This window comes from Pseudophryne corroboree, chromosome 5, assembly GCF_028390025.1.
Source record: "Pseudophryne corroboree isolate aPseCor3 chromosome 5, aPseCor3.hap2, whole genome shotgun sequence".
In the NCBI taxonomy this organism is placed as follows: domain Eukaryota; kingdom Metazoa; phylum Chordata; class Amphibia; order Anura; family Myobatrachidae; genus Pseudophryne; species Pseudophryne corroboree.
This window is the reverse complement of record NC_086448.1, coordinates 178710859-178737645: the sequence shown is the minus strand read 5'-3', so window position 1 is coordinate 178737645 and position 26787 is coordinate 178710859. Positions and strand designations below refer to the sequence as shown.

At 46.0% G+C, this 26787-nt stretch overlaps 1 protein-coding gene across 2 annotated transcripts in view; it reads right to left on the bottom strand.

The window, feature by feature from the left end:
- The window catches only part of DNAJB6 (DnaJ heat shock protein family (Hsp40) member B6), a 228935-nt gene that overhangs the window by 101941 nt on the left and 100207 nt on the right, over positions 1-26787 (bottom strand). The window contains exons 2-8 of one of the 2 annotated variants that reach the window (XM_063921906.1): positions 19650-19740; positions 18943-19052; positions 5665-5730; positions 5343-5453; positions 4015-4143; positions 3330-3474; positions 1814-1884 (exon numbers count right to left, since the gene is read on the bottom strand). In XM_063921906.1, coding sequence (XP_063777976.1) covers positions 1814-1884; positions 3330-3474; positions 4015-4143; positions 5343-5453; positions 5665-5730; positions 18943-19052; positions 19650-19714 — 697 coding nt within the window. In that variant the 5' untranslated portion in view covers positions 19715-19740. Of the gene's footprint in view, positions 1-1813; positions 1885-3329; positions 3475-4014; positions 4147-5342; positions 5454-5664; positions 5731-18942; positions 19053-19649; positions 19741-26787 lie in introns of both variants that reach the window. The other variant, XM_063921905.1, reaches the window with a different exon arrangement.

Sequence of the window (26787 nt, the reverse complement as noted above, 5' to 3'; positions counted from 1 at the left end):
GCTAAATAACAGTTATGAAACTAAGTTGAAGTGTTTTCGTTTTTTTAATTTCCTCTACTGATTGTGCTTATGTGATTGTGTCATGGATCGATAAATCAGTGCAACAAACAATCCATGAAGTAGCCAAGTGCAAAGAGAGATCAAAGCAGCAAAACCTTGAAATACCTGGTACAGATGGATGCACAGTATCTTATACTTGCACCACTAAAGATTGCAACGTGCACCTAAAACTACACACAGGGCAGAGAGTTTTCATTTTTATACGTGAATAGACCAGGGCAGACCCTGATAAATTCAGGGCATTCATTGGTAACTCATCACAATTATTAGCCTACATCTCCTCCCCCCCTTTAAACAGGAGGATGGAAAAGTAGTGTAGGTGGGAGTCCCGCTTCATTGCCAAAGTAAATTAAAAAAAAATTAATATTGGTTAGACAATAACCACAAACTAGGAGTGCAGCTTAAACAAAAAACATTTTTTTTTTAGTTACTAAGTCAACGGATTCTGTAATTTACAAATGCAAGTTTTATCGTAAGCTTTCTATTAGTAACTGTAGAACTACTACCGAGTGCCAAGACACTTATAATGTGAGTGTAGCGTGCAGTAATAGTGGTCCAACCAGTTGTGAAGAGGAAGCAATCTTGATTGCACAGTGTTATATCCATCACTTTCATAAACATGTGGTGTGACACATATTGATGGCAAGTCTTGTACTAATTTGGGTATCCGTCATGAAGACAAAATAAAAAAGTCTAAATTATAGATTAATTTTCAATTGTAATATTTATAGAAAAACCTATGGTTCTAGTGCATCAAGATTACTCCATATTGTGGTCCCTCTGTCACTTAATACAGTCACACAAAAGGAAGCAATAAACAGGTTGTAAACAGTGCAGCTGGGAATTGTGTTCCGATATTTTGTCGCTCTTATTTATTTTTATACCCGTTAGGGGGGAGAGGGAGAGAGAAAAAGTGTGTCCACGCATTTGAATTACAAGCAAAGAGTTGTTTGTGAAAATTACCAAAATTACCCACAGGCAGGCACAGACAGCAAGAATGCTACAAATACAATGAATGAAAGAATGCACTACAAAACATCAGCATTTATTCACATCCAACTTTTAGCAAATGACAAAATAAAAAAGTGTCTTCTTGCTTGGTGAAATTACACAATAGCTTCCAAGTGCTGAACGGCCAGCACACATGCACAATTAGAAAACAAAACCTGAAATTATAGAAACCAGAAACGCACTGTAGTTTAACATTAGATAGTTTAGGAGAGTCCAGACTAAGACATGGATTGCTGGGAAAGTTGGATTGATAGCAGGGCAGACAGCTAACACTTTGTTCACATTTTAAACAAAATTAAAGTAAAACGCATCATGCGGTTAATGAACCTTTGGTTCAACCACTAAATGAAATATTACGGCTCACTCCTTGTTTAACCCTTCCACTGTCGGAGAGGTCTTCAACGCACTGTGCTACAGTGATGCCACAAGCAATTCGAAGGTAAACTTTTAAAAGTGCATACAGAAAACGTACGATATTACGACGTAAATAAAACAAAAAGTATATGGTCCTATGAACGTGGTCCCAAAAATTGAATTGAGAGAGTCTATGACATACCAGAAACTCTCCACGAGCTTCGTTTAATTATGCCTTAGATTAAGTACAGATATACTCTGAACAGTTCTTTAGAATTCTTCAAAAATGTTCCTGATAATCCACAAATGGTGCTTGTTTAGGTTAATATTTCTGATACATGCGTGCGTCGAATTTACTTGCTATCCAAGCGTAGCATCTGCTCCTTACCATTTATTGTTAAGGACTTTAACTGTCCATCTTCTTCTATTTCAACGCGTTCTTGTCCGTTCTCAACAATCCTGGAAAGACAAAGCAAAAAGTCAGAAGAGCAGTGCGACTGGCAAACACACAAACGGTACTCAGGAAGCCTGAGATAACTATTTATGCTGTGTCCCCAACCTTACCAAACAGGGGACTGTATGCAATTAGCAGGGGATAAATTAACACTGGAAGGGTGCAGTGCTGCTGAATGCTGTATATGATATAGTTCTAATTGCTAATGTCTTACTCTCATTTGCAATTTGGGAGCAGTAGGCTTTTACTCATGAGGCTATACAATTCCAACCCCATTTTCTTGTGCTTTAACCCATGGGTTACCAGAAAATGTACTCGGAGCTATCGATAAGGACACTTACTGCAGATTTTTGTTCGAGCCTCCCTCATTGGTGTAACAGAAATCAGAATTGCAGCCTGCAAGCTTATCACAGGCTGCAATTGAATAGCCCCTCCAGACCATTTAGCCCAGGGTTAATAACAGTGTCTAGTTGAATCCGACCCAGAGTACGCCTAGAAAACCTACAACCACAATCCTACAAACAACCAGTTCATCTTCACAATGGAAGTTTTCAGACAGCCTAAACCAGAAAATTGCTCAGGAAATCCTCATTAAGGTTCAAAATAATCCCTTAGCAAAAGGCAGTGGAGAAGGGCACGCCAGAACATAACCCACACATTTACCATCACAAATGAGAGAGAGAGAGAGAGAGAGAGAGAGAGAGAGAGAGAGAGAGAGAGAGAGAGAGAGAGAGAGAGAGAGAGAGAGAGAGAGAGAGAGAGAGAGTGTGTGTGTGTGTGTGTATATAATATACACACACATCCACCTATGCATTCCTGCACTTTTAAAAAGTATAGACTAAAGTAGTAAACGCAATTTTATGGAAACTTTACAGAAGAGACATCTAAAAAGGTACTGTAACCAATGAAAAGAAACCATGTGCCATATTAGATTTTACTAAATGGAAGCTGCTATGACGCTCTCTAAAAGTGGGCAGCTGACAGTATAGAAACGCCCTGTAGAAAAAAGACCTTATTCCTATTACAGTGGTTCCCAAACTTTTTTAATTATGGCACCCTATAGTACAGAATTTTTTAACAGCACCCCTGTGCCAAAAGTTTCTTCTTGAGAAATTCAGAAAAATAAAATATTAAATGAAGTTCATTGTGTTTATAGATCATCCTTAGGTTCAGTTATGTGGTGAGGGACAGTGTTCACTTCTGTTTGTCCACATTTTAGGATTGGAAGCCACCAGCACTGGTTTTGTCTATTACACTGACTGTAAATCATTTGAATTGATCTCGAACCACCAACCCAGGGCATCCCAGGGTTCCTAGGCACACAGTTGGAGAACCACTGCCTTATTAGGTTCATTTTACCCCCCAAATTCTTTTACTCATTCAGACAAGTATCACAAATAAGTATTCAATTTCTAAATTTAAAAAAAACAAAAACAAAAAACACCTGTACCTCTTAGTAGTAATTTTCCTGCCATTTATCATTTTGGTTGAAGTTGATACAGATTTGAAGTTGCCCATTCCTGAGCCACCAAACGAAGAGGAGGAGAAGGAAGTAAATCCACCGTGCCCAAGGGAACCAAAGGATGATGTAAAACCTAAAAGAAAGTCATTCAGAATGAAAACCTAAGTCTGCAGCAGACATGTTAAACTTGCGGCCCGCATGCGTCCCTTAACGCATACTTTTGCGGCCTAAATCCCTGGACTTTAGGGATGGGGGAGGGAAGGGGGAGAGGGTGGGTGGGGGGTGCTGGAAGTCACATTTTACTAGCTCACACTGATATGTATTATAGAGGGGGGGGGGAACCACACATTGATATATGAGGGGAATAACACAGCTGCCAGCTCACACTATTGAAGAGGTTTTCTTCCTGATACTTTGATTATACTTTGCTGTTTTTTATTTTCTGATAAACCCTTCAAAATTGCATACAAGACTTTTTTTTTTTTTGCGGCCCACAAGAGACTTTAGACCTTGATTATTTGGCCCAGTTGGGGTGTTGTTTGACATGCCTGGTCCACAGCTATAAGATACATAACACGGGTAGGCAACTGTTCTCTGGATAGATGCTGCTGGAAACAAAAAAAGAACCCAAAACACAATAAGGTGGTGTCAAGTGTATTACATTTCCCCCTACCTGAATCAAATGGTGAAAAGCTAGGGCCAAAGCTAGGGAATCCGCCAAAGCCTGTAAGGAAAGAACCTCCAGGCCTATTTCGGTTTCCTCTGTGGCCTCTCCTGTTGCCAAAGAAGTCATCAAAAGGATCTTCTGCCGGAAGACAAAGATATAGTTAGAAAAACATAAACCTGTATACCTATACAGAGCATCAATAAACCAGCGTGTAATCAGAAAAAGCAGGCCATGGTCTGGGCCAGGGCACTTTGATATCAAACTAATACAGTTGTAAAACAAATACAAGTTTACAGGTTCTAGTGACTGACCCGATTGTGAAATAAGTCAATTAACAGTAAAACTACTCCACACAGACACAGGCAGCAACACAGGACAAGCAAACACTAGCTTGGAGGTAAATCAGTATTGATTGTCCCAACACTATTTTGGCATCATAACCATTAGATTTAAAGTGGCAATTGGATTTAAACGCAAAATCAACCTGCTCTTACCTTAAAACTATGGATGTGTCCTACATACACTTAGCCTCAATACATCATATGGCACTAGATGCCCAGCGTGATGGAGATGCAGAGTTGTGTAGCATAGCAGCTTTTTTATCAAGATTTTTCAACTTATTTGCATTTAAAGTGTACTACAGATGCTGGGCTGCAACTTTAATGAGTACAAAGTTGCAGATGAAGCACAATGGAACTTTGCTTGAGAAAAATCTGCGGCATCTTCGTATGCAGAATCACACTCATTAGCAAATAGATGCACAAATATTACGTATCAAATGGAATACTAGTTTTGTTGCTTCCAGTAGTTTTATTTGAGCAAATAAACACTCAGTGCAACCGATTTGCCTGGTATCTGCCATACTGAGAGGTCCGTTGGAGCGACTGAATCCACAATATGAAAACAAAATTTGTAATTGCTGGTTTAAATTAAGTGGTTTAATTTCATTTTTTTTTTTTTTTTTTTTTTTTTAGGAGGTGTAATCGTGCCGGGAAAGCAAGAGAGAACCTATTACATTTGATCCTATATCAGGAACCATGGCAGTACACTAGTATTTAATACAAAAGGTTACACTTTATGGCATCTTTATTAGAGAGCACATAAAACAACTCATTAAGCCTGTTTCATTGAAATAGATAAGAAATACTTTGACCAGCCAAAGCAAACAAACCATATTACTTTCCCACACCTGGGAAATTGCTGTAACTGATCCAGTAGTATTTACCTGCCAAATATATCTACATCTCCTAACCTCTGGGTGGCAAATTAAATGGCGAAACCTTGTACTAAGTCAGTAAGTGGGTACGAGAATAACAAAAAATGGAATACTTTACCAAATAGGTCAAATGAGAACGGATCTCTTCCTCCAAAGAAGTCCCTGAAGACATCATCTGGACTTCTGAATGTAAAGTTATGTTCAAATGGATGGCCATAATGATTTCCTCCTAGAGAAAGGAGACAATCATGAATTTAGACAGTACTAAAAAGATTACACTGCAAATATTTTTTGAGTCAACGTATAGACTTGTAAAATATAAAATTTTATTCAACATGCAATTACAAGCCACTTTACAGAAAAAACACCACAATGTTTTGATAAGCAGGCAATACCTAAGGTCACAAGCAACACTGAAATCAGACCGTAAAGAAACTTACCGCCACCACCTCCTCCACCTGTTAATCCCTCTTTTCCGAATTTATTATAGATATCTCTCTTCTTGACTGGAGAAAGAAAATAAAAGCCTCTTTAGTCTAGGTACTAGCTTACGCACAGAACATTTTTCCCTGAACCTATTATTTAAATTCTAGGTTCCATTTGTTATAGTGGCCTCCCTCAAACAAGCATCGTCCAACGAAAGGAGGGACAATGAGTGGAAGCCAATATAATCGTTGGCACCTGTAATTCTATAACATAACGTTCTATATGGTTGTGAGGAGAAAGCATGCGTCAGTCACAACATGGAATACTGCAAAAGAGCAGTACTCTTCCATACACTAATGTCAATATACATCTGCTATAGGCTGTTCAGGGAGCTCATGCTTAAATATGGTTAGAATAGCAATAGCACTATGGACAGTTTATACAAATACACACCACAATAAACTTCATGTTCTAGATTCGGTCTTGCAAAGCTGCACAATGTGACTATACAATAAACTATCTAGTAAATCAATGTTATTGCTTTATGGCAATGAAAAGATTGAGAGAATGTTTTAAAATAAGAATTTACTTACCGATAATTCTATTTCTCGGAGTCCGTAGTGGATGCTGGGGTTCCTGAAAGGACCATGGGGAATAGCGGCTCCGCAGGAGACAGGGCACAAAAAAGTAAAGCTTTACTAGGTCAGGTGGTGTGCACTGGCTCCTCCCCCTATGACCCTCCTCCAGACTCCAGTTAGGTACTGTGCCCGGACGAGCATACACAATAAGGGAGGCATTTTGAATCCCGGGTAAGACTCATACCAGCCACACCAATCACACCGTACAACTTGTGATCTAAACCCAGTTAACAGTATGACAACAGAAAGGGCCTCTTAAAGATGGCTCCTTAACAATAACCCGAATTAGTTAACAATAACTATGTACAAGTATTGCAGATAATCCGCACTTGGGATGGGCGCCCAGCATCCACTACGGACTCCGAGAAATAGAATTATCGGTAAGTAAATTCTTATTTTCTCTATCGTCCTAAGTGGATGCTGGGGTTCCTGAAAGGACCATGGGGATTATACCAAAGCTCCCAAACGGGCGGGAGAGTGCGGATGACTCTGCAGCACCGAATGAGAGAACTCCAGGTCCTCCTTTGCCAGGGTATCAAATTTGTAAAATTTTACAAACGTGTTCTCCCCCGACCACGTAGCTGCTCGGCAGAGTTGTAATGCCGAGACCCCTCGGGCAGCCGCCCAAGATGAGCCCACCTTCCTTGTGGAGTGGGCTTTTACAGTTTTAGGCTGTGGCAGGCCTGCCACAGAATGTGCAAGTTGAATTGTGTTACAAATCCAACGAGCAATCGACTGCTTAGAAGCAGGTGCGCCCAACTTGTTGGGTGCATACAATATAAACAGCGAGTCAGATTTTCTGACTCCAGCCGTCCTTGCAATGTATATTTTTAAGGCTCTGACAACGTCCAACAACTTGGAGTCCTCCAAGTCGCTAGTGGCCGCAGGCACCACAATAGGTTGGTTCAGATGAAATGCTGATACCACTTTAGGGAGAAAATGCGGACGAGTCCGCAGTTCTGCCCTATCCGAATGGAAGATTAGATAAGGACTTTTATAAGATAAAGCCGCCAATTCAGATACTCTCCTGGCAGAGGCCAGGGCTAGTAACATAGTCACTTTCAATGTGAGATATTTCAAATCCACCTTTTTCAATGGTTCAAACCAATGGGATTTGAGGAAATCTAAAACTACATTTAGATCCCACGGTGCCACCGGAGGCACCACAGGAGGCTGTATATGCAGTACTCCCTTGACAAAAGTCTGGACCTCAGGGACAGAGGCCAATTCTTTTTGGAAGAATATTGACAGGGCCGAAATTTGAACCTTAATGGATCCCAATTTGAGACCCATAGATAATCCTGATTGCAGGAAATGTAGGAAACGACCCAGTTGGAATTCCTCCGTCGGAACCCTCCGATCCTCGCACCACGCTACATATTTTCGCCAAATGCGGTGATAATGTTTCACGGTGACTTCCTTCCGTGCCTTAATCAAGGTAGGAATGACTTCTTCTGGAATGCCTTTCCCTTTTAGGATCTGGCGTTCAACCGCCATGCCGTCAAACGCAGCCGCGGTAAGTCTTGAAAAAGACAGGGACCCTGCTGTAGCAGGTCCCTTCTCAGAGGTAGAGGCCACGGTTCGTCCGTGAGCATCTCTTGAAGTTCCGGATACCAAGTCCTTCTCGGCCAATCCGGAACCACTAGTATTGTTCTTACTCTTCTTTGCCGTATGATCTTCAATACCTTTGGTATGAGCGGCAGAGGAGGAAACACATACACTGACTGGTACACCCAAGGAGTTACCAGTGCGTCCACAGCTATTGCCTGTGGATCTCTTGACCTGGCGCAATATTTGTCCAGTTTCTTGTTGAGGCGAGACGCCATCATGTCTACAATTGGTCTTTCCCAACGGTCTATTAACATGTTGAAGACTTCTGGATGTAGACCCCACTCTCCCGGATGAAGATCGTGTCTGCTGAGGAAGTCTGCTTCCCAGTTGTCCACGCCCAGGATGAACACTGCTGACAGTGCTATCACGTGATTCTCCGCCCAGCGAAGAATCTTGGCAGCTTCTGCCATTGCACTCCTGCTTCTTGTGCCGCCCTGCCTGTTTACATGGGCGACCGCCGTGATGTTGTCCGACTGAATCAACACCGGCTTTCCTTGCAGGAGAAGTTCCGCCTGGCTTAGAGCATTGTAGATTGCTCTTAGTTCCAGAATGTTTATGTGAAGAGACTTTTCCAGACTCGTCCATACTCCCTGGAAGTTTCTTCCTTGTGTGACTGCTCCCCAGCCTCTCAGGCTGGCGTCCGTGGTCACCAGGATCCAATCCTGAATGCCGAATCTGCGGCCTTCTAATAGGTGAGCCTTCTGCAACCACCACAGAAGTGACACCCTTGTCTTTGGTGACAGGGTTATTCGCAGGTGCATCTGCAGATGCGACCCTGACCATTTGTCCAACAGATCCCTTTGGAATATTCTTGCATGGAATCTGCCGAATGGAATTGCTTCGTAAGAAGCCACCATTTTTCCCAGGACTCTTGTGCATTGATGTACTGACACTTTTCCTGGTTTTAGGAGGTTCCTGACCAGATCGGATAACTCCTTGGCTTTTTCCTCTGGAAGGAAAACCTTTTTCTGAACCGTGTCCAGACTCATTCCTAGGAACAGCAGACGAGTTGTCGGGATTAAATGGGATTTTGGAATATTCAGAATCCACCCGTGTTGTCTTAGCACCTCTTGAGATAGTGCTAAAGCTGTCTCCAGCTGTTCTCTGGACCTTGCCCTTATTAGGAGATCGTCCAAGTATGGGATAACTAATACGCCTTTTCTTCGAAGAAGAATCATCATCTCGGCCATTACCTTGGTAAAGACCCGAGGCGCCGTGGACAATCCGAACGGCAGCGTCTGAAACTGATAGTGACAGTTTTGAACAATGAACCTGAGGTACCCCTGGTGTGCGGGGTAAATCGGAACGTGTAGATACGCATCCTTGATGTCCAAGGATACCATAAAGTCCCCTTCTTCCAGGTTCGCTATCACTGCTCTGAGTGACTCCATCTTGAACTTGAACTTTTTTATGTAGAGGTTCAAGGACTTCAGATTTAGAATAGGCCTTACCGAGCCATCCGGCTTCGGTACCACAAATAGAGTGGAATAATACCCCTTTCCTTGTTGTAATAGGGGTACTTTGACTATCACCTGCTGAGCGTACAGCTTGTGAATGGCTTCCAACACCCTCTCCCTTTCGGAAGAGACGGTTGGTAAGGCAGACTTCAGGAAACGATGAGGAGGATCCGTCTCTAATTCCAACCTGTACCCCTGAGATATTATCTGCAGGATCCAGGGGTCTACCTGCGAGTGAGCCCACTGCGCGCTGTAATTTTTGAGACGGCCCCCCACTGTCCCCGAGTCCGCTTGAGAGGCCCCAGCGTCATGCTGAGGTTTTTGCAGGAGCCGGGGAGGGCTTCTGTTCCTGGGAAGGAGCTGCCTGTTGGTGTCTCTTCCCTCTTCCTCTGCCTCGTGGCAGGTACGACAAGCCCTTTGCTCTCTTATTTTTGTAGGAGCGAAAAGGCTGCGGTTGAAAGGTCGGTGCCTTTCTCTGTTGGGGAGTGACTTGAGGTAAAAAAATGGATTTCCCGGCAGTAGCCGTGGCCACCAAGTCTGATAGACCAACTCCAAATAACTCCTCCCCTTTATACGGCAAAACCTCCATGTGACGTTTTGAATCCGCATCGCCTGTCCACTGTCGTGTCCATAAGGCTCTTCTGGCTGAAATGGACATAGCACTCACCCGAGATGCCAGTGTGCAAATATCCCTCTGTGCATCACGCATATAGATAAATGCATCCTTTATTTGTTCTAACGACAGTAAAACATTGTCCCTATCTAGGGTATCAATATTTTCAATCAGGGATTCTGACCAAACTACTCCAGCACTGCACATCCAGGCAGTTGCTATAGCTGGTCGTAGTATAACACCTGCATGTGTGTATATATTCTTTTGAATAACTTCCATCTTTCTATCTGATGGATCCTTAAGTGTGGCCGTCTCAGGAGAGGGTAACGCCACTTGTTTGGATAAGCGTGTGAGCGCCTTGTCCACCTTAGGGGGTGTTTCCCAGCGCGCCCTAACCTCTGGCGGGAAAGGGTATAATGCCAATAACTTTTTTGAAATTATCAACTTTTTATCAGGAGCAACCCACGCTTCATCACACACGTCATTTAATTCTTCTGATTCAGGAAAAACTGTTTGTAGTTTTTTCACACCATACATAATACCCTGTTTTACGGTATCTGTAGTATCAGCTAAATGTAACGTCTCCTTCATTGCCAAAATCATATAACGTGTGGCCCTACTGGAAAATACGTTTGAATTTCTACCGTCGTCACTGGAATCAGTGCCCGTGTCTGGGTCTGTGTCGACCGACTGAGGCAAAGGGCGTTTTACAGCCCCTGACGGTGTTTGAGGCGCCTGGACAGGCATTAATTGATTGTCCGGCCGCCTCATGTCCTCAACTGACTGTTTAAGGGAAGATAAACCATCACGTAATTCCACAAATAAAGGCATCCATTCTGGTGTCGACCCCCTGGGGGGTGACATCTGCATATTTGGCAATTGCTCCGCCTCCACACCAATATCGTCCTCATACATGTCGACACCACGTACCGACACACACCGCAAACTCACAGGGAATGCTCTAATGAAGACAGGACCCACTAGCCCTTTTGGGGAGACAGAGGGAGAGTCTGCCAGCACACACCACAAAGCGCTATATATACAAGGGATATCCTTATATTAAGTGCTCCCTTATAGCTGCTTTAATATATATATATATAGCCATTAATGTGCCCCCCCTCTCTGTTTTACCCTGTTTCTGTAGTGCAGTGCAGGGGAGAGACCTGGGAGCCGTTCTGACCAGCGGAGCTGTGACAGAAAATGGCGCCGTGTGCTGAGGAGATAGGCCCCGCCCCTTTTTCGGCGGGTTCTTCTCCCGCTATTTTTCCAGTCAGGCAGGGGTTAAATATCTCCATATAGCCCCTATGGGCTATATGTGAGGTATTTTTAGCCTTGTATAAGGTTTATATTTGCCTCTCAGAGCGCCCCCCCCCAGCGCTCTGCACCCTCAGTGACTGCCCAGTGAAGTGTGCTGAGAGGAAAATGGCGCACAGCTGCAGTGCTGTGCGCTACCTTATGAAGACTGAGGAGTCTTCAGCCGCCGGTTTCCGGACCTCTTCACGCTTCAGCATCTGCAAGGGGGTCGGCGGCGCGGCTCCGGGACCGGACTCCACGGCTGGGCCTGTGTTCGATCCCTCTGGAGCTAATGGTGTCCAGTAGCCAAGCAGCAAATCCACTCTGCATGCAGGTGAGTTTACTACTTTCCCCCTAAGTCCCACGTTGCAGTGATCCTGTTGCCAGCAGGACTCACTGTAAAGAAAAAAACCTAAACTAAACTTTCTCTAAGCAGCTCTTTAGGAGAGCCACCTAGATTGCACCCTTCTCGTTCGGGCACAAAATCTAACTGGAGTCTGGAGGAGGGTCATAGGGGGAGGAGCCAGTGCACACCACCTGACCTAGTAAAGCTTTACTTTTTTGTGCCCTGTCTCCTGCGGAGCCGCTATTCCCCATGGTCCTTTCAGGAACCCCAGCATCCACTTAGGACGATAGAGAAATTACACTAACAAACGGTAGACAATCTCAAACTACACGGCACCTATTTGGATTTCAACATAAAAAATAAGAATTTACTTACCGATAATTCTATTTCTCGTAGTCCGTAGTGGATGCTGGGGACTCCGTAAGGACCATGGGGAATAGCGGCTCCGCAGGAGACTGGGCACATCTAAAGAAAGCTTTAGGACTAACTGGTGTGCACTGGCTCCTCCCCCTATGACCCTCCTCCAAGCCTCAGTTAGGAAACTGTGCCCGGACGAGCGTACACAATAAGGAAGGATTTTGAATCCCGGGTAAGACTCATACCAGCCACACCGATCACACCGTATAACTTGTGATCTGAACCCAGTTAACAGTATGATAACAGAGGAGCCTCTGAAAAGATGGCTCCCAACAATAATAACCCGATTTTTGTAATAACAACTATGTACAAGTATTGCAGACAATCCGCACTTGGGATGGGCGCCCAGCATCCACTACGGACTACGAGAAATAGAATTATCGGTAAGTAAATTCTTATTTTCTCTAACGTCCTAAGTGGATGCTGGGGACTCCGTAAGGACCATGGGGATTATACCAAAGCTCCCAAACGGGCGGGAGAGTGCGGATGACTCTGCAGCACCGAATGAGAGAACTCCAGGTCCTCCTCAGCCAGGGTATCAAATTTGTAGAATTTAGCAAACGTGTTTGCCCCTGACCAAGTAGCTGCTCGGCAAAGTTGTAAAGCCGAGATCCCTCGGGCAGCCGCCCAAGATAAGCCCACTTTCCTTGTGGAACGGGCTTTTACAGATTTTAGCTGTGGCAGGCCTGCCACAGAATGTGCAAGCTGAATTGTACTACAAATCCAACGAGCAATAGTCTGCTTAGAAGCAGGAGCACCCAGCATGTTGGGTGCATACAGGATAAACAGCGAGTCAGATTTCCTGACTCCAGCCGTCCTGGAACATATTTTCAGGGCCCTGACAACATCCAGCAACTTGGATTCCTCCAAGTCCCTAGTAGCCGCAGGCACCACAATAGGTTGGTTCAGGTGAAAACGCTGGAACCACCTTAGGGAGAAACTGAGGACGAGTCCTCAATTCCGCCCTGTCCGAATGGAAAATCAGCTAAGGGCTTTTACAGGATAAAGCCGCCAATCCTGACACGCGCCTGGCCTAGGCCAGGGCCAACAGCATGACCACTTTCCATGTGAGATATTTTAACTCCACAGATTTAAGTGGTTCAAACCAATGTGACTTTTGGAACCCAAACTACATTGAGATCCCAAATTGCCACTGGAGGCACAAAAGGAGGCTGTATATGCAGTACCCCTTTTACAAACGTCTAAACTTCAGGGACTGAAGCTAATTCTTTTTTGGAAGAAAATTGACAGGGCCGAAATCTGAACCTTAATGGACCCCAATTTCAGGCCCATAGACACTCCTGTTTGCAGGAAATGTAGGAATCGACCCAGTTGAATTTCCTCCGTCGGGCCTTACTGGCCTCGCACTACGCAACATATTTTCGCCAATTGCGGTGATAATGTTTTTGCGGTTACATCCTTCCTGGCTTTTGATCAGGATAGGGATGACTTCATCCGAAATGCCTTTTTTCCTTCAGGATCCGGTGTTCAACCGCCATGCCGTCAAACGCAGCCGCGGTAAGTCTTGGAACAGACAGGGTCCTTGCTGGAGCAGGTCCCTTCTTAGAGGTAGAGGCCACGGATCCTCCGTGAGCCTCTCTTGAAGTTCCGGTTACCAAGTCCTTTTTGGCCCATCCGGAGCCACGAATATAGTGCTTACTCCTCTCCATCTTATCAATCTCAGTACCTTGGGTATGAGAAGCAGATGAGGGAACACATATACTGACTGGTACACCCACGGTGTTACCAGAGCGTCTACAACTATTGCCTGAGGGTCTCTTGACCTGGCGCAATGCCTGTCGAGTTTTTTAATCATGTGGACGACTTCTGGGTGAAGTCCCCACTCTCCCGGGTGGAGGTCGTGCTGAGGAAGTCTGCTTCCCAGTTGTCCACTCCCGGAATGAATACTGTTGACAGTGCTATTACATGATTTTCCGCCCAGCGGAGAATCCTTGCAGCTTCTGCCATTGCCCTCCTGCTTCTTGTGGCACCCTGCCTGTTTACGTGGGTGACTGCCGTAATGTTGTCCGACTGGATCAACACCGGCTGACCTTGAAGCAGAGGTCTTGCTAAGCTTAGAGCATTGTAAATGGCCCTTAGCTTCAGGATATTTATGTGAAGTGATGTCTCCAGGCTTGACCATAAGCCCTGGATATTCCTTCCCTGTGTGACTGCTCCCCAGCCTCGCAGGCTGGCATCCGTGGTCACCAGGACCCAGTCCTGAATGCCGAATCTGCGGCCCTCTAGAAGATGAGCACTCTGCAACCACCACAGGAGGGATACCCTTGTCCCTGGTGACAGGGTTATCCGCTGATGCATCTGAAGATGCGACCCGGACCATTTGTCCAGTAGGTTCCACTGGAAAGTCTTGCGTGGAATCTGCCGAATGGGATTGCTTCGTAGGAAGCCACCATTTTTACCCAGAACCCTTGTGCATTGATGCACTGAGACTTGGTTCGGTTTTAGGAGGTTCCTGACTAGCTCGGATAACTCCCTGGCTTTCTCCTCCGGGAGAAACACCTTCTTTCTGGACTGTGTCCAGGATCATCCCTAGGAACAGAAGACAAGTCGTCGGAACCAGCTGCGATTTTGGAATATTGAGAATCCAATCGTGCTGCCGCAACACTACCTGAGATAGTGCTACACCGATCTCCAGCTGTTCCCTGGATCTTACCCTTATCAGGGAATCGTCCAAGTAAAGGATAACTAAAATTCCCTTCCTTCGAAGGAATATCATCATTTCGGTCATTACTTCAGTAAAGACCCGGGGTGCCGTGGCCCATCCCTACGGCAGCGTCTGAACTGATAGTGACAGTTCTGTACCATAACCTGAGATACCCTTGGTGAGAAGGGTACATTTTGACATGAAGGTAAGCATCCTTGATGTCCCGAGACCTCATGTAGTCCCCTTCTTCCAGGTTTGCAATCACTGCTCTGAGTGACTCAATTTTGAATTTGAACCTCTGTATGTAAGTGTTCAAAGATTTTAGATTTTAGATTTTAAAATCGGTCTCACCGAGCCGTCTGGCTTCGGTACCACAATAGTGTGGAATAATACCCCGTTCCCTGTTGCAGGAGGGGTACCTTAATTATCACCTGCTGGGAATACAGCTTGTGAATGGCTTCCAAAACTGCCTCCCTGTCAGCGGGAGACGTCGGTAAAACAGACTTTTGGAAACGGCGAGGGGAATACGTCTCGAATTCCAATTTGTACCCCTGAAAATATTACCTGAAGGATCCAGGGGTCTACTTGCGAGTGAGCCCACTGCGCACTGAAATTCATTGAGAACGGGCCCCCACCGTGCCTGAACTTGTAAAGCCCTAGCGTCATACTGAGGGCTTGGCAGAGGCAGAAAAGGGTTTCTGTTCCTGGGAACTGGCTGATCTCTGCAGCCATTTTCCTCTCCCTCTGTCACGTGCAGAAAAGAGGAACCCTTTTGTCTGCTTGCCAACCAGGACTGCGCCTGATAATACGGCGTCTTATTTTGAGAGGCGACCAGGGGTACATCCCCTTTTTTTGTAAGGCAATACTTCCAAATGCCGTTTGGAATCCGCATCACCTGACCATTTTACTGGTAGAATTGGACAACGCACTTATACTTGATGCCAGTCGGCAATTATTCCGCTGTGCATCATGCATATATAGAAATGCATCTTTTAATTGCTCTATAGGCAATAATATACTGTCCTTATCTAGGATATCAATATTTCCAGTCAGGGAATCCGACCACGCCAACCCAGCACTGCACATCCAGGCTGAGGCGATTGCTGGTCGCAGTATAACACCAGTATGTGTGTAAATACATTTTAGGATACCCTCCTGCTTTCTATCAGCAGGATCCTTAAGGGCGGCCATCTCAGGAGAGGATAGAGCCCTTGTTCTTACAAGCGTGTGAGCGCCTTATCCCCCCTAGGGGGTGTTTCCCAACGCACCCTAACCTCTGGCGGGAAAAGGTATACTGCCAATAACTTTTTAGAAATTATCAATTGTTATCGGGGGGAAACCCACGCATCATCACACACCTCATTTTATTTCTCAGATTCAGGAAAACTACAGGAAGTTTTTCCTCACCAAACATAATACAGGTTGAGTATCCCTTATCCAAAATGCTTGGGACCAGAAGTATTTTGGATATCGGATTTTTCCGTAGTTTGGAATAATTGCATCCCATAATGAGATATCATGGTGATGGGACCTAAATGTAAGCACAGAATGCATTTATGTTTCATATACACATTATACACACAGCCTGAAGGTCATTTTAGCCAATATTTTTTATAACTTTGTGCATTAAACAAAGTGTGTCTACATTCACACAATTCATTTATGTTTCATATACACCTTATACACACAGCCTGAAGGTCATTTAATACAATATTTTTAATAACTTTGTCTATTAAACAAAGTTTATGTACATTGAGCCATCAAAAAACAAAGGTTTCACTATCTCACTCTCAGTCAAGAAAGTCCGTATTTCGGAATATTCCGTATTTCGGAATATTTGGATATGGGATACTCAACCTGTACCCCTTTTTTTGGTGGTATTCATATTATCAGAAAAGTGTAAACATTTTCCATTGCCTCAATCATGCAATGTGTGGCCCTATTGGAAATCACGGTTGTCTCTTCACCGTCGACACAGGAGTCAGTATCCGTGTCGGCGTCTGTATCTGAGGTAACGGGCGCTTTAGAGCCCCTGTATGAGACGTCTGGACATGCACAAGCTGAGTAGCCGGCTGTCTCATGTCAACCACTGTCTTTAATACAAAGTTGACACTGTCACGCAATTTCAACAGTACATCCACTCAGGTGTCGACCCCCTAGGGGGTGACAACACTATTACAGACACTCTACTCCGTCTCCACATCATTTTTCTCCTCATACATGTCGACACAAACGTACCGACACACAGCACACACACAGGGAATGCTCTGATAGAGGACAGGACCCCACTAGCCCTTTGGGGAGACAGAGGGAGAGTTTGCCAGCACACACCAGAGCGCTATATACATACAGGGATAACCTTATATAAGTGTTTTTCCCTTTATAGCTGCTGTATTGTTTATACTGCGCCTAATTTGTGCCCCCCTCTCTTTTTTAACCCCTTTCTGTAGTGTAGTGACTGCAGGGGAGAGCCAGGGAGCTTCCCTCCAACTGAGCTGTGAGGGAAAATGGCGCCAGTGTGCTAAGGAGATAAGGACGCCGAGAAAGGGGCGGAGCCTATCATCCGTTTTTCTGTATGTTTTGGCAGGGGTTAAATGCATCCATATAGCCCAGGAGTTATATGTGATGCATTTATTTTAGCCATATAAGGTTTTTATCGATTTATTGCGTCTCAGGGCGCTGCCCCCCCAGCGCCCTGCACCCTCAGTGACCGGAGTGTGAAGTGTGCTGAGAGCAATGGCGCACAGCTGCGGTGCTGTGCGCTACCTTATCTGAAGACAGGATCGCCTTCTGCCGCCGATTTTCCGGACCTCTTCGCTCTTCTGGCTCTGTAAGGGGGCCGGCGGCGCGGCTCCGGGACCCATCCAGGCTGAACCTGTGATCGTCCCTCTGGAGCTAATGTCCAGTAGCCAAGAAGCCCAATCCACTCTGCACGCAGGTGAGTTCGCTTCTTCTCCCCTTAGTCCCTCGATGCAGTGAGCCTGTTGCCAGCAGGTCTCACTGAAAATAATAAACCTAAACTAAAACTTTCACAAAGAGCTCAGGAGAGCCCCTAGTGTGCACCCTTCTCGTCGGGCACAGAAATCTAACTGGGGCTTGGAGGAGGGTCATAGGGGGAGGAGCCAGTGCACACCAGTTAGTCCTAAAGCTTTCTTTAGATGTGCCCAGTCTCCTGCGGAGCCGCTATTCCCCATGGTCCTTACGGAGTCCCCAGCATCCACTTAGGACGTTAGAGAAAAAATAATAATAATAATAATAATAATAATAATAATATGCTTGATATTGACTTAGTATTTCAAAGTGTATAGCTTGCACGTGTACATGGTCACCTACAGGCCCAAGTGAATTGGCCTCTCAGACCAGAGACCAGAGAGTTAAACATCCAATCTGGACAAATATCTGCTGTCCTAGAGGCAGGATCAGATGCAAACAAGGCCATTTTACATTTAGAACAGCAGCATGGTGTTTTTAAAGAGCAGGTAATCCATAATAAGCAGACATATATGTATAAATTGCAATCTACAGGTTCTCCGATGTCACAATATGGAAGATGCCTCTACAATATTGTGCAAACAATTATGAAATGGCAACTTCTGAAGCTCCAACAGTTTACTATCAGGATAAACAAAACTGTGTTGCAAACGTAGAAGCCGCTCTGTAATCTAGCAAGTATCCTGAAGGCCCATACACACTTGACGATAAAATGAACGACGTCGTTCATTTCAGCCCTCATCAACGACGTCGCTCATTATATCGTCAAGTGTGTATGCATCCGACGACCACCGATGCGCGGCCCCGCGGGACGTTAACGACCCTCGCTTATCTGTGGAGCATGTATGCTCAATTTCCTCTATGGTCGTTACCGACCAGAGACGTCGTTGAATGTGTATGGTGTGAACGACCAAGCCACTGTTCACCAGCCCTGTTCCCAGCTCATTATTTAAATAAACTGTTCAGCTTGGATGCTTCAACGATGAATGGTCTATGGTCTTTGGTCTTTCGTCTTTGGTCTTTCATCGTTGGTAGTGTGTATGCTCATGTCATTTGCTCAGCTGTTCAAGGGAAGTTCAAGGGAAGTCGTTAACGACGGTCGTTAACGATGTGTGCATCGTCAAGTGTGTATGGGCCTTAAGAGATTTATGTTTTCATAACAAGTGCTGATGCCTACTGACAACCCTGCACCTCCGGAACACACACAGATGACTTATTTTGGGAATGACACACAGAACCACAAAGACAAAAAGTTATTTACCATCTGACAAGACTTCATAAGCCTCAGCAACTTCTTTAAACCTCCTCTCCGCTTCATCTTTATTGTCAGGATTTTTATCAGGATGCCACTTCAGGGCTAATCTACGGTATCTGCAATGGAACAGCGACATTAGAAAAGGGACTCCACACACAGGAAACATTTCTGAAAATTTACTCTTATGGATTCACAAATCACTTTGTAAGTGTAAATTATCTATTACACAAGAAAGTAACGTTTGTTCGTTATTCACGATGCTGATATTATGCAATAATGGAAAATACATTCTGGAACCATCCTTGTTTTGCCGCGAGTAGCCATGAGGCTGCATTTATCGCAATGATCAGTGTTAAGTATGGCTGAGGAGCTGGGTGTGATTACTGGGCATGCCATAACTGCATTGCTAATTCAGTGCATTTTGCAGGAATTAATAGAATAGCTCATGGCACTTATGCAGGATTTTAGCTCCCGGGCTAAGAATTAAATCACCCTCTATATGTTAAATACTATTATCTAGCAGCATCTTCTTTTAACAATGTGTTACCAGGGTTTACACTGGCGACCATTATCAATTCTATTGCACACGCCCCCCTGTCGGGATTGTGCCGGTTGGGATCCCGTGTCGGTATTCCGGCGGTATCTCGTACTGATCCCAGGAAAACACCACCACAATAAGGAATCTCACTCACAACACCTTAAGCAGAACTTACGCTTTTTTAATTTCCTCTGCAGAGGAATTTCTCTGAACTCCCAAGACCTCATAATACTCCACCATGATTTAGAAGGAATGGGTTTGGAAACCTGCAAAAGATGTCGACATTAAGTATGACAAGAACAGTGCGTGCTTTCAGGTAGTAGAATCAGAGTTGTCCCATAGGGTTGTGCAGAGAGGTTTGCTAGGTTTATTTACAAGCTTCACTGCACAGTGCAAAATGGGTGAAAGTGAGCAGCTACTGTCGGCTGTACAGTAGGGATCCTCACAGCAGTGTTGTAGAAAGTAATTAGGTCATGCTGTGACCTGCTTAGCATGTGTGCACCACTCTATTCCCCCGAGGACACAGCCAACAACCACAAGCAAAGCCCTGTGCCTGTCACATACAACAGAACTGCTTACAACGAGATTATTGATAATGTTATACCATGAGCTCACTTCATTTTGTTGAACAGCATCAGTGATTAACAGGCATAGCAGCCAAGCCTCTAATTTCCAGGGACTGTCCCTGGCCAGGCCCCTACTTCTTATTGCTGACTAAGTGATTCATCGCGCCCTACGGGCGCTCTTCACACCATCGTAAGGGGCTACGCACCCTTTGCCCTTGCACACCCTTGTGGTGTGCAATATTTGTATTATATGGAGTATTACCTCCAATCAATTGTGCGAGTGGTTAAATATTGAATGGACAAAGGGCATGCAATGGTTAAGGGGTCGTAGCCCCGTGCAACGGCATGAACAGCACATGCAGGGCCTGATGAATCACCTAGTAGTGCTGTGGTTGGGGTAGTGGCAGGTGCGGGGGAGACACGGATGGCGGAGGGGGTCCGAGGGTGCCGTGGGTGGGGGAGGGGCTGGTGCGGTGGTGCCGTGGGTGGGGGAGGGGCTGGTGCATGGGTGCCGAGGGTGGGGGTCCGGAGCCACGGGAAAGGTTTGTGGGGGTGCCGCGGATGGGGCCCGGAGGTACTGCGAGTGGGGGAGGGGCGGGTAATGCTTCTTCTGCTTCTCCTCCTGGAAGCAGCTAAGCTGCTGTCCTCCCTTTGGCAGTGGCTCTCCAAGACTCGCACAGCAGCCAGTCACTATTGTTAGCGCCGGTGTTCCAACGCACCGCATTACAGGGAAGAAGATGCACTCTATAAACTACAGCTCCCAGCAGGCCTTAGTGTCGGAATGCTTCAGTGCTATGGGCTGCTGGGAGCTGTAGTTTATTTAATGCATCTACTTCCCTGTAATGCGGCGCATTGGGACACCGGCGCTAACAGTGACTGGCTGGCAGAACGGACTCGCTGAATCAATGTAAAAGGTGAGAGTGCTGTGCAGTGTCAGTGACACCGCACTGCACAGCACTGTCACCTTTTACATTGATTCAGCATCCAGACATTACCCTCCGCGATATCACTCACTCTATTCGTTACATTAGCTATCTCGGGCTTCCAGGCCGGCAGCCCAGGTGCTGTGCTGCGGCGTCAGGGCCCCTGGGTGCGGTTGTGGCAGGAAGGCACTTCTGTGACATCATGCGCAGAGGAGGCTCCGGGGCTCAGAAAGTATGCAGCGCAGGGAGGGCTATGAAAGCCTTCTGCTGCGCCGCTTTCATACACATCTATGCCAGTGGAAGCAGCAGCTTTTGTTCCACGGCTAGGGAGTGGGGATTGTTGATGCCGGAGGGGGCAGGCGGACTGGCAGCAGGACATAGGACACTGCAGTAAAAAGAATCCCCCCCCCCCCCATCTACAGCGCAGAGACTTGCTGCAGATGCAGTGGCATACCCTCCAACTGTACCTTTTTGGCAGGTACAGTACCTTTTCCTTTTTTTTTATTTTTTATGGTCTGTACTGATTTTTGGCTCTCCAAACTTCCACTGAAAGTATAGGAAAAGGAGCGTGGCTACGCCACTGTACCCATGACCACGCCACCTTTTCAAATTTGTACCGATTTTTATGTATAAATTGTTGGAGGGTATGTTGCTGCAGATGCAGTGGGACTATTTTAGGGTGTGGACATGGAGTTGCAGCACCATCAGCCCCATTGTTAATTCTGCTCTGGGAACACACAGCAGCCAAAGGGCAGAGCCTCCCATTGGATGTAACCTGTGTGGGAGGGCGTTTCTCGCCCAATTAGCTGTGGACTGAGTATGATAGACATGCTGCTAACCCAATGAGAGCTCTTAGCCATGGCCAGCGTTATCCACACAGTCACAGAGTGACAAATCTGGGCTATTATATAGGAGACAAGCTGCACAGCATAGTATCTCCTGTTAAGCGCATTCAGTGAAAGTTTCATTATATATCTGTTCTGCAGGAAGCATACAAGTTAAAAATGTTTTAAAGTACTTAAAATGTAAAACAATTATGTAAGTACATATACAGAGGTAATTATGTTTACAGCAGAGCTGTACACACCATACATCAGCTGGTAAAGGCATCCTAAGTCTTCTGGGAAAGCGGTGGTGACTGTATATTTACTGCTAGGGGAACCGTCCGATTACTCAGATCATCATTTTCCCACAAGCATAGAAGTGTCTCAGGTGAATGATCTTGCAGACTCACAAAGAGATGCAACCTTACGACTGACTATATGGTCAAAATCATAAAGAAAGTTAGCATAAATCACACCATGTGTACACAGCTTGCAATACCGATGTGAACTACTGTGCGGTTGGTATTGCAAGAGAAGAGAAGAGAAGATAATAAGGGGTACACACGGAGAGCTGTGTGCTGAGCGATCTAGCACAGAACGCTCAGCACACATCTCTCCCCCCGCTCAGCGCGATGTGTGCTGAGCGAGGGGGGGCGCTCACTGCACCCAGCAGGGAACTGAGCGATCTGACTAGATTGTGCATGCAAGGCCAATCTAGAACCGGCGATAGCGACGTGCGGGGCCGCGCATCACTTTGGGGCATACACACCATGCTTAATTTCTAAGCAATCTAGTCAGATTGCTTAGAAATTAAGCATACATCTCTCCGTGTGTACCCAAGTCAATCTTGACTATATTGTGTACAATCTAGTACAAAGTACAGTCATAATTGGCACTTAATGGTTATACACACCAGAAGATATTTTTCAAAGATCTGAAAGATAAAGACGATAGTGAACGATATATTGTTCACATTGTCTAGTGTGTATGGCCCTCCAATTAACAATGCGCGCATCCGCGCTCATTGATTGGAGGTCGTGCTCGTTGATTGGCGGTCAGCTGTGCTGCCTTTTCAATGTGAGCAATGTCATCGCTCATCACGGCATGTGTGTACGGAGCCGCGATGGGCACAATGTGACACTGCTCACCTCCCCTCCAGCAGCTCCCTCCCTGGCAGCGGCTTCATTCTAGCTGAGCCGCTGACCGCTCCGCTTCTCCGTCCACTTCCCCACCAATGAAGTTATAAAGCCACTGTGCCACCAACTTAATATAAAATTAATTCGAATGGGTTCAGTTTTAGAATTAATATATAATTAACACAAGTATTTCATCCATATTGGGGAGTGCACTCACCAGTCCATTCTTAGAGCCATCAAAATTTATTGCAGCAAGAGTATATGTCTATAATTGAAGGGGGTATATATTGGTTTAATGTGCTGACAATGTATGAACCTTCACAAAGGTACCAGGGGGGACCGAAACGTCGGCATCATCTTTGTATTCTTGCTGCAATAAATTTTGATGACTAAGAATGGACTGGTGAGTGCACTCCCTAATTTGGATTAAATGCTCGTGTTGCTGTCTTCTGCTCATAAGGATTGAGTATCACCCCAGCATGCTGATTGTGTGTGTGTGTGCTGGCATCATTTGGAACGAACGTACATACGTATGTACGTATATTTATTTTGAACCCACTCTAATTTTATATTAAGTTGGTGGCACAGTGGGGGGCAGTGGACGGAGATGCTGAGTGGTCAGCGGCTCAGCTAGGTGCAGCACTTCTAGCGGCTTGAATAAAGGACAACAGTAGGGCATGAGTGTAGATAACGTTCAATGCCTTTATTACGGCATCGTCATCAGGTCTTTTATGCCGCAATAAAGGCATTGAAAAGTTGTCTACATGCATGCCCTGCTGCTGTTCTTTATTCAAGCCGCTGGTGTGACCATGCCAGGCAAGTGGTTGAAGACCATAGTTTGGGCACCCAAACGGGAACTTTGGCCGGGTTTTGCTGCAGTGCACAGCTAAACCTGGAGCGGTTAGCCACATAAAATGCTAATAGGGGTCTAAGCGGAGCAACAAATGAATACCTCCGATACACGCTCATTAGCATAGACGCCCAGTGGGAGGTTGGGGAAAGGGGTAGCGGCGCAACAACGGAACCAGTCCCACAGAGCAATATTAAATTGTTTTGAGCGCCGGCAGATAGAGCAACAATAAAATAGCTCCATTGTGCTCAGTTCAGGTGATATAAAAGCATAGTAACCGTTTGAGGTTGGGGGAAAAAAAAAAAAAAAAAAAGACAATTTGTCCATCGAGTTCAAACAGGCACCTGCAGTTCAGCTTGCATCCGCTCCCCCCCCTGGTTAAGATGGAAAGATACCACTTAAGGTATATAACCGGGGCGAGTTTGAAGAACAGCCCGGTCACAGTGAAAAATCAAAAAGGGTGGACGACAGGACAAAGTGCCCAAGTCAGACACCCTCCTAGCAGAGGCAATAGCCACCAGAATTACGACCTTAAGCGTAAGACAGTTAAGGTCCACAGACTCAAGGAGGTTCAAATGGAGACTCTTGTAGGGCATTTAAGACAACAGACAGATCACATGGAGCCACAGGAGGGACATAGGGTGTTTTACGGATTCAGCCTCCCTGAATATGAACATTAATAGACGCAATTTTTCTCTGAAACCACACCGACAAGGCAGATATATGAACCTTGAGGGAGGCCAGATGAAGGCCTAGATCTAGGCCTTGTTGTAGAAAAAAGCCTGGAAGTTCTGAACGAATAGGCATCATAATTCTTAGCAGCACACCATGTGAAGTAAGAGTTCCAGACCCTGTAATAAGTCTGTACAGAAGCCGGTTTGCGTGCCTTCAACACAGATTGAATAACTGCCTCAGAGAATCCTTTGGCCCTCAGGAGTGAAGCTTCAAGAGACACGCCATCCAAGCCAGTCTGTTCAGGTCCGTGTAGACACAAGAGCCCTGAAAGAGGAGGAGGTCTGAGCGTTGAGGAAGTAGAAGAGGACGCTCTATCGATACACTTTGAAGGTCTGAGAACCAATGCCGTCTGGGCCACACTGGAGCGACTAAAAGTAGTTTTCCTCTTTCTTGATTGAACTTCCGTAGTACCCTGGGCAGGAGTGACACTGGAGGGAACACATATGGCAGCCGAAAGTTCCATGGAATTGCCAGTGCATCCACGAACGCTGCTTGAGGATCCCACATCCTTGATCCGAATACCAGACTCTTGTGATTGTTTCGAGACGCCATCAAGTCTACATCTGGTGGGCCCCACTTATCCACTAGGAGTTTAAAGACTTCCAGATGAAGACTCCACTCTCCGGCGTGAACGTCCTGGCGACTGGAGAAAATCCGCTTCCCAGTTGAGGATTCCAGGAATGAACACTGCCGATATTGCTGGCAGATGGCGTTCCGCCCAACATAGGATTTTACATACTTCCAGCATTGCCAGAATGTTTATCGGGAGGAGAGATTCCTCCATGGTCCACCGACCCTGGAGAGGGGGAGAGGGAGAGGGGGAGGGGGGAGATGCTCCTCCAACACCACGCCCCAACCCCGCAGACTGCCGTCCATTGTCAGGAGGACCCAGTTGGAGATCCAGAAGGGATGGCCTCTGCTCAACTGTTGGTCCTGTAGCCACCAGCTCAGTGACAGGTGAACTTCCAGAGTCAAGGAGATCATTTGAGACCTGACCCGATGAGGCAGGCCATCACACTTGGAAAGGATTAACCACTGCAGAGGGCGGGAATGAAATTGAGCGTACTCTACCATGTCGAAAGCAGACACCATGAGGCCTAGTACTTGCATCGCTGAGTGTATTGACACACTTGGGCGAGAAAGGAAGTATCTGATCCTGTCCTAAAGTTTCAGGAATTTATCTGGAGACAGAAACAATCTCTGGCTGTGTGTGTCCAGCAGTGCCCCCAGGGGCACCATGTTCCGAGCAGGGACCAGCAAGGACTTTTTCCAGTTGTTGAGCCACCCGTAGGCTTGTAGGAATTGGACCATCAGTTCCAGATGACCGAGGAGAACATTTTGGGAGTTCGCAAGGATCAGCAAGTCATCCAGATACGGCAGGACCCAGATTTCCTGACGGCGGAGAAGGGCCGTCATCACGGCCATGACCTTGGTGAAGATCCGAGGGGCCGTGACCAATCCAAATGGCAGAGCCTGGAACTGATAAAGGAGGTTATACTGTTGATGCGATACGGCAATAGGTATATGCAGGTAAGCATCCTGTATGTCCAGGGATACCATATAGTCGCCGGGTTCCATGGCCAGTATAATAGAGCGCAGAGCTTCCATACGGAATTTGGACACCCTCACAAATTTGTTCAATGCTTTGAGGTTGAGTATAGGCCAGAAGGACCCATTTGGCTTGGGAACTAGAAACAGGGTCTATTAGTATCCCCTGCCTCTCTAGGACAGAGATACCGGCACAACCACTCCTGTGTCCAAGAAGGATTGCACAACCAAGTGTAGAGCTTGCGCTTGCAACGGATCCGAAGGGATAACCGTTGAGCAGAACGTCTCTTGAAAGAGATTGCATACCCGTGAGAGACAACTTCCCGCACCCAGGCATCCGAATGTGGTCTTTAACCAGGTCTGGGCGAACTGCAGAACGCGGCCTCCCACCCTGGGGTCCCCCACGGGGAGACCCGCCCCATCATGCAGCAGGCTTGTCTTGCTTGGAAGCAGGATGACGGGCGGCCCAGGATTGCTTTGCAAGTACGAGCCTGTCTCGGGTACGCCTGACCCTTTGCTTTCCCTGGAGGTCGAAAGGAACGTAAAGTGGTACTCTTTGCCTTCGGTGCAGAAAGATTAGTACTTGGGAGAAACGCAGTCTTAGTAGTTGCCAAGTCAGTCACAATCTTATTCAGATCCTCCCCAAAAAGGATGTCTCCCTTAAAATAAGAATTTACTTACCGATAATTCTATTGCTCGTAGTCCGTAGTGGATGCTGGGAACTCCGAAAG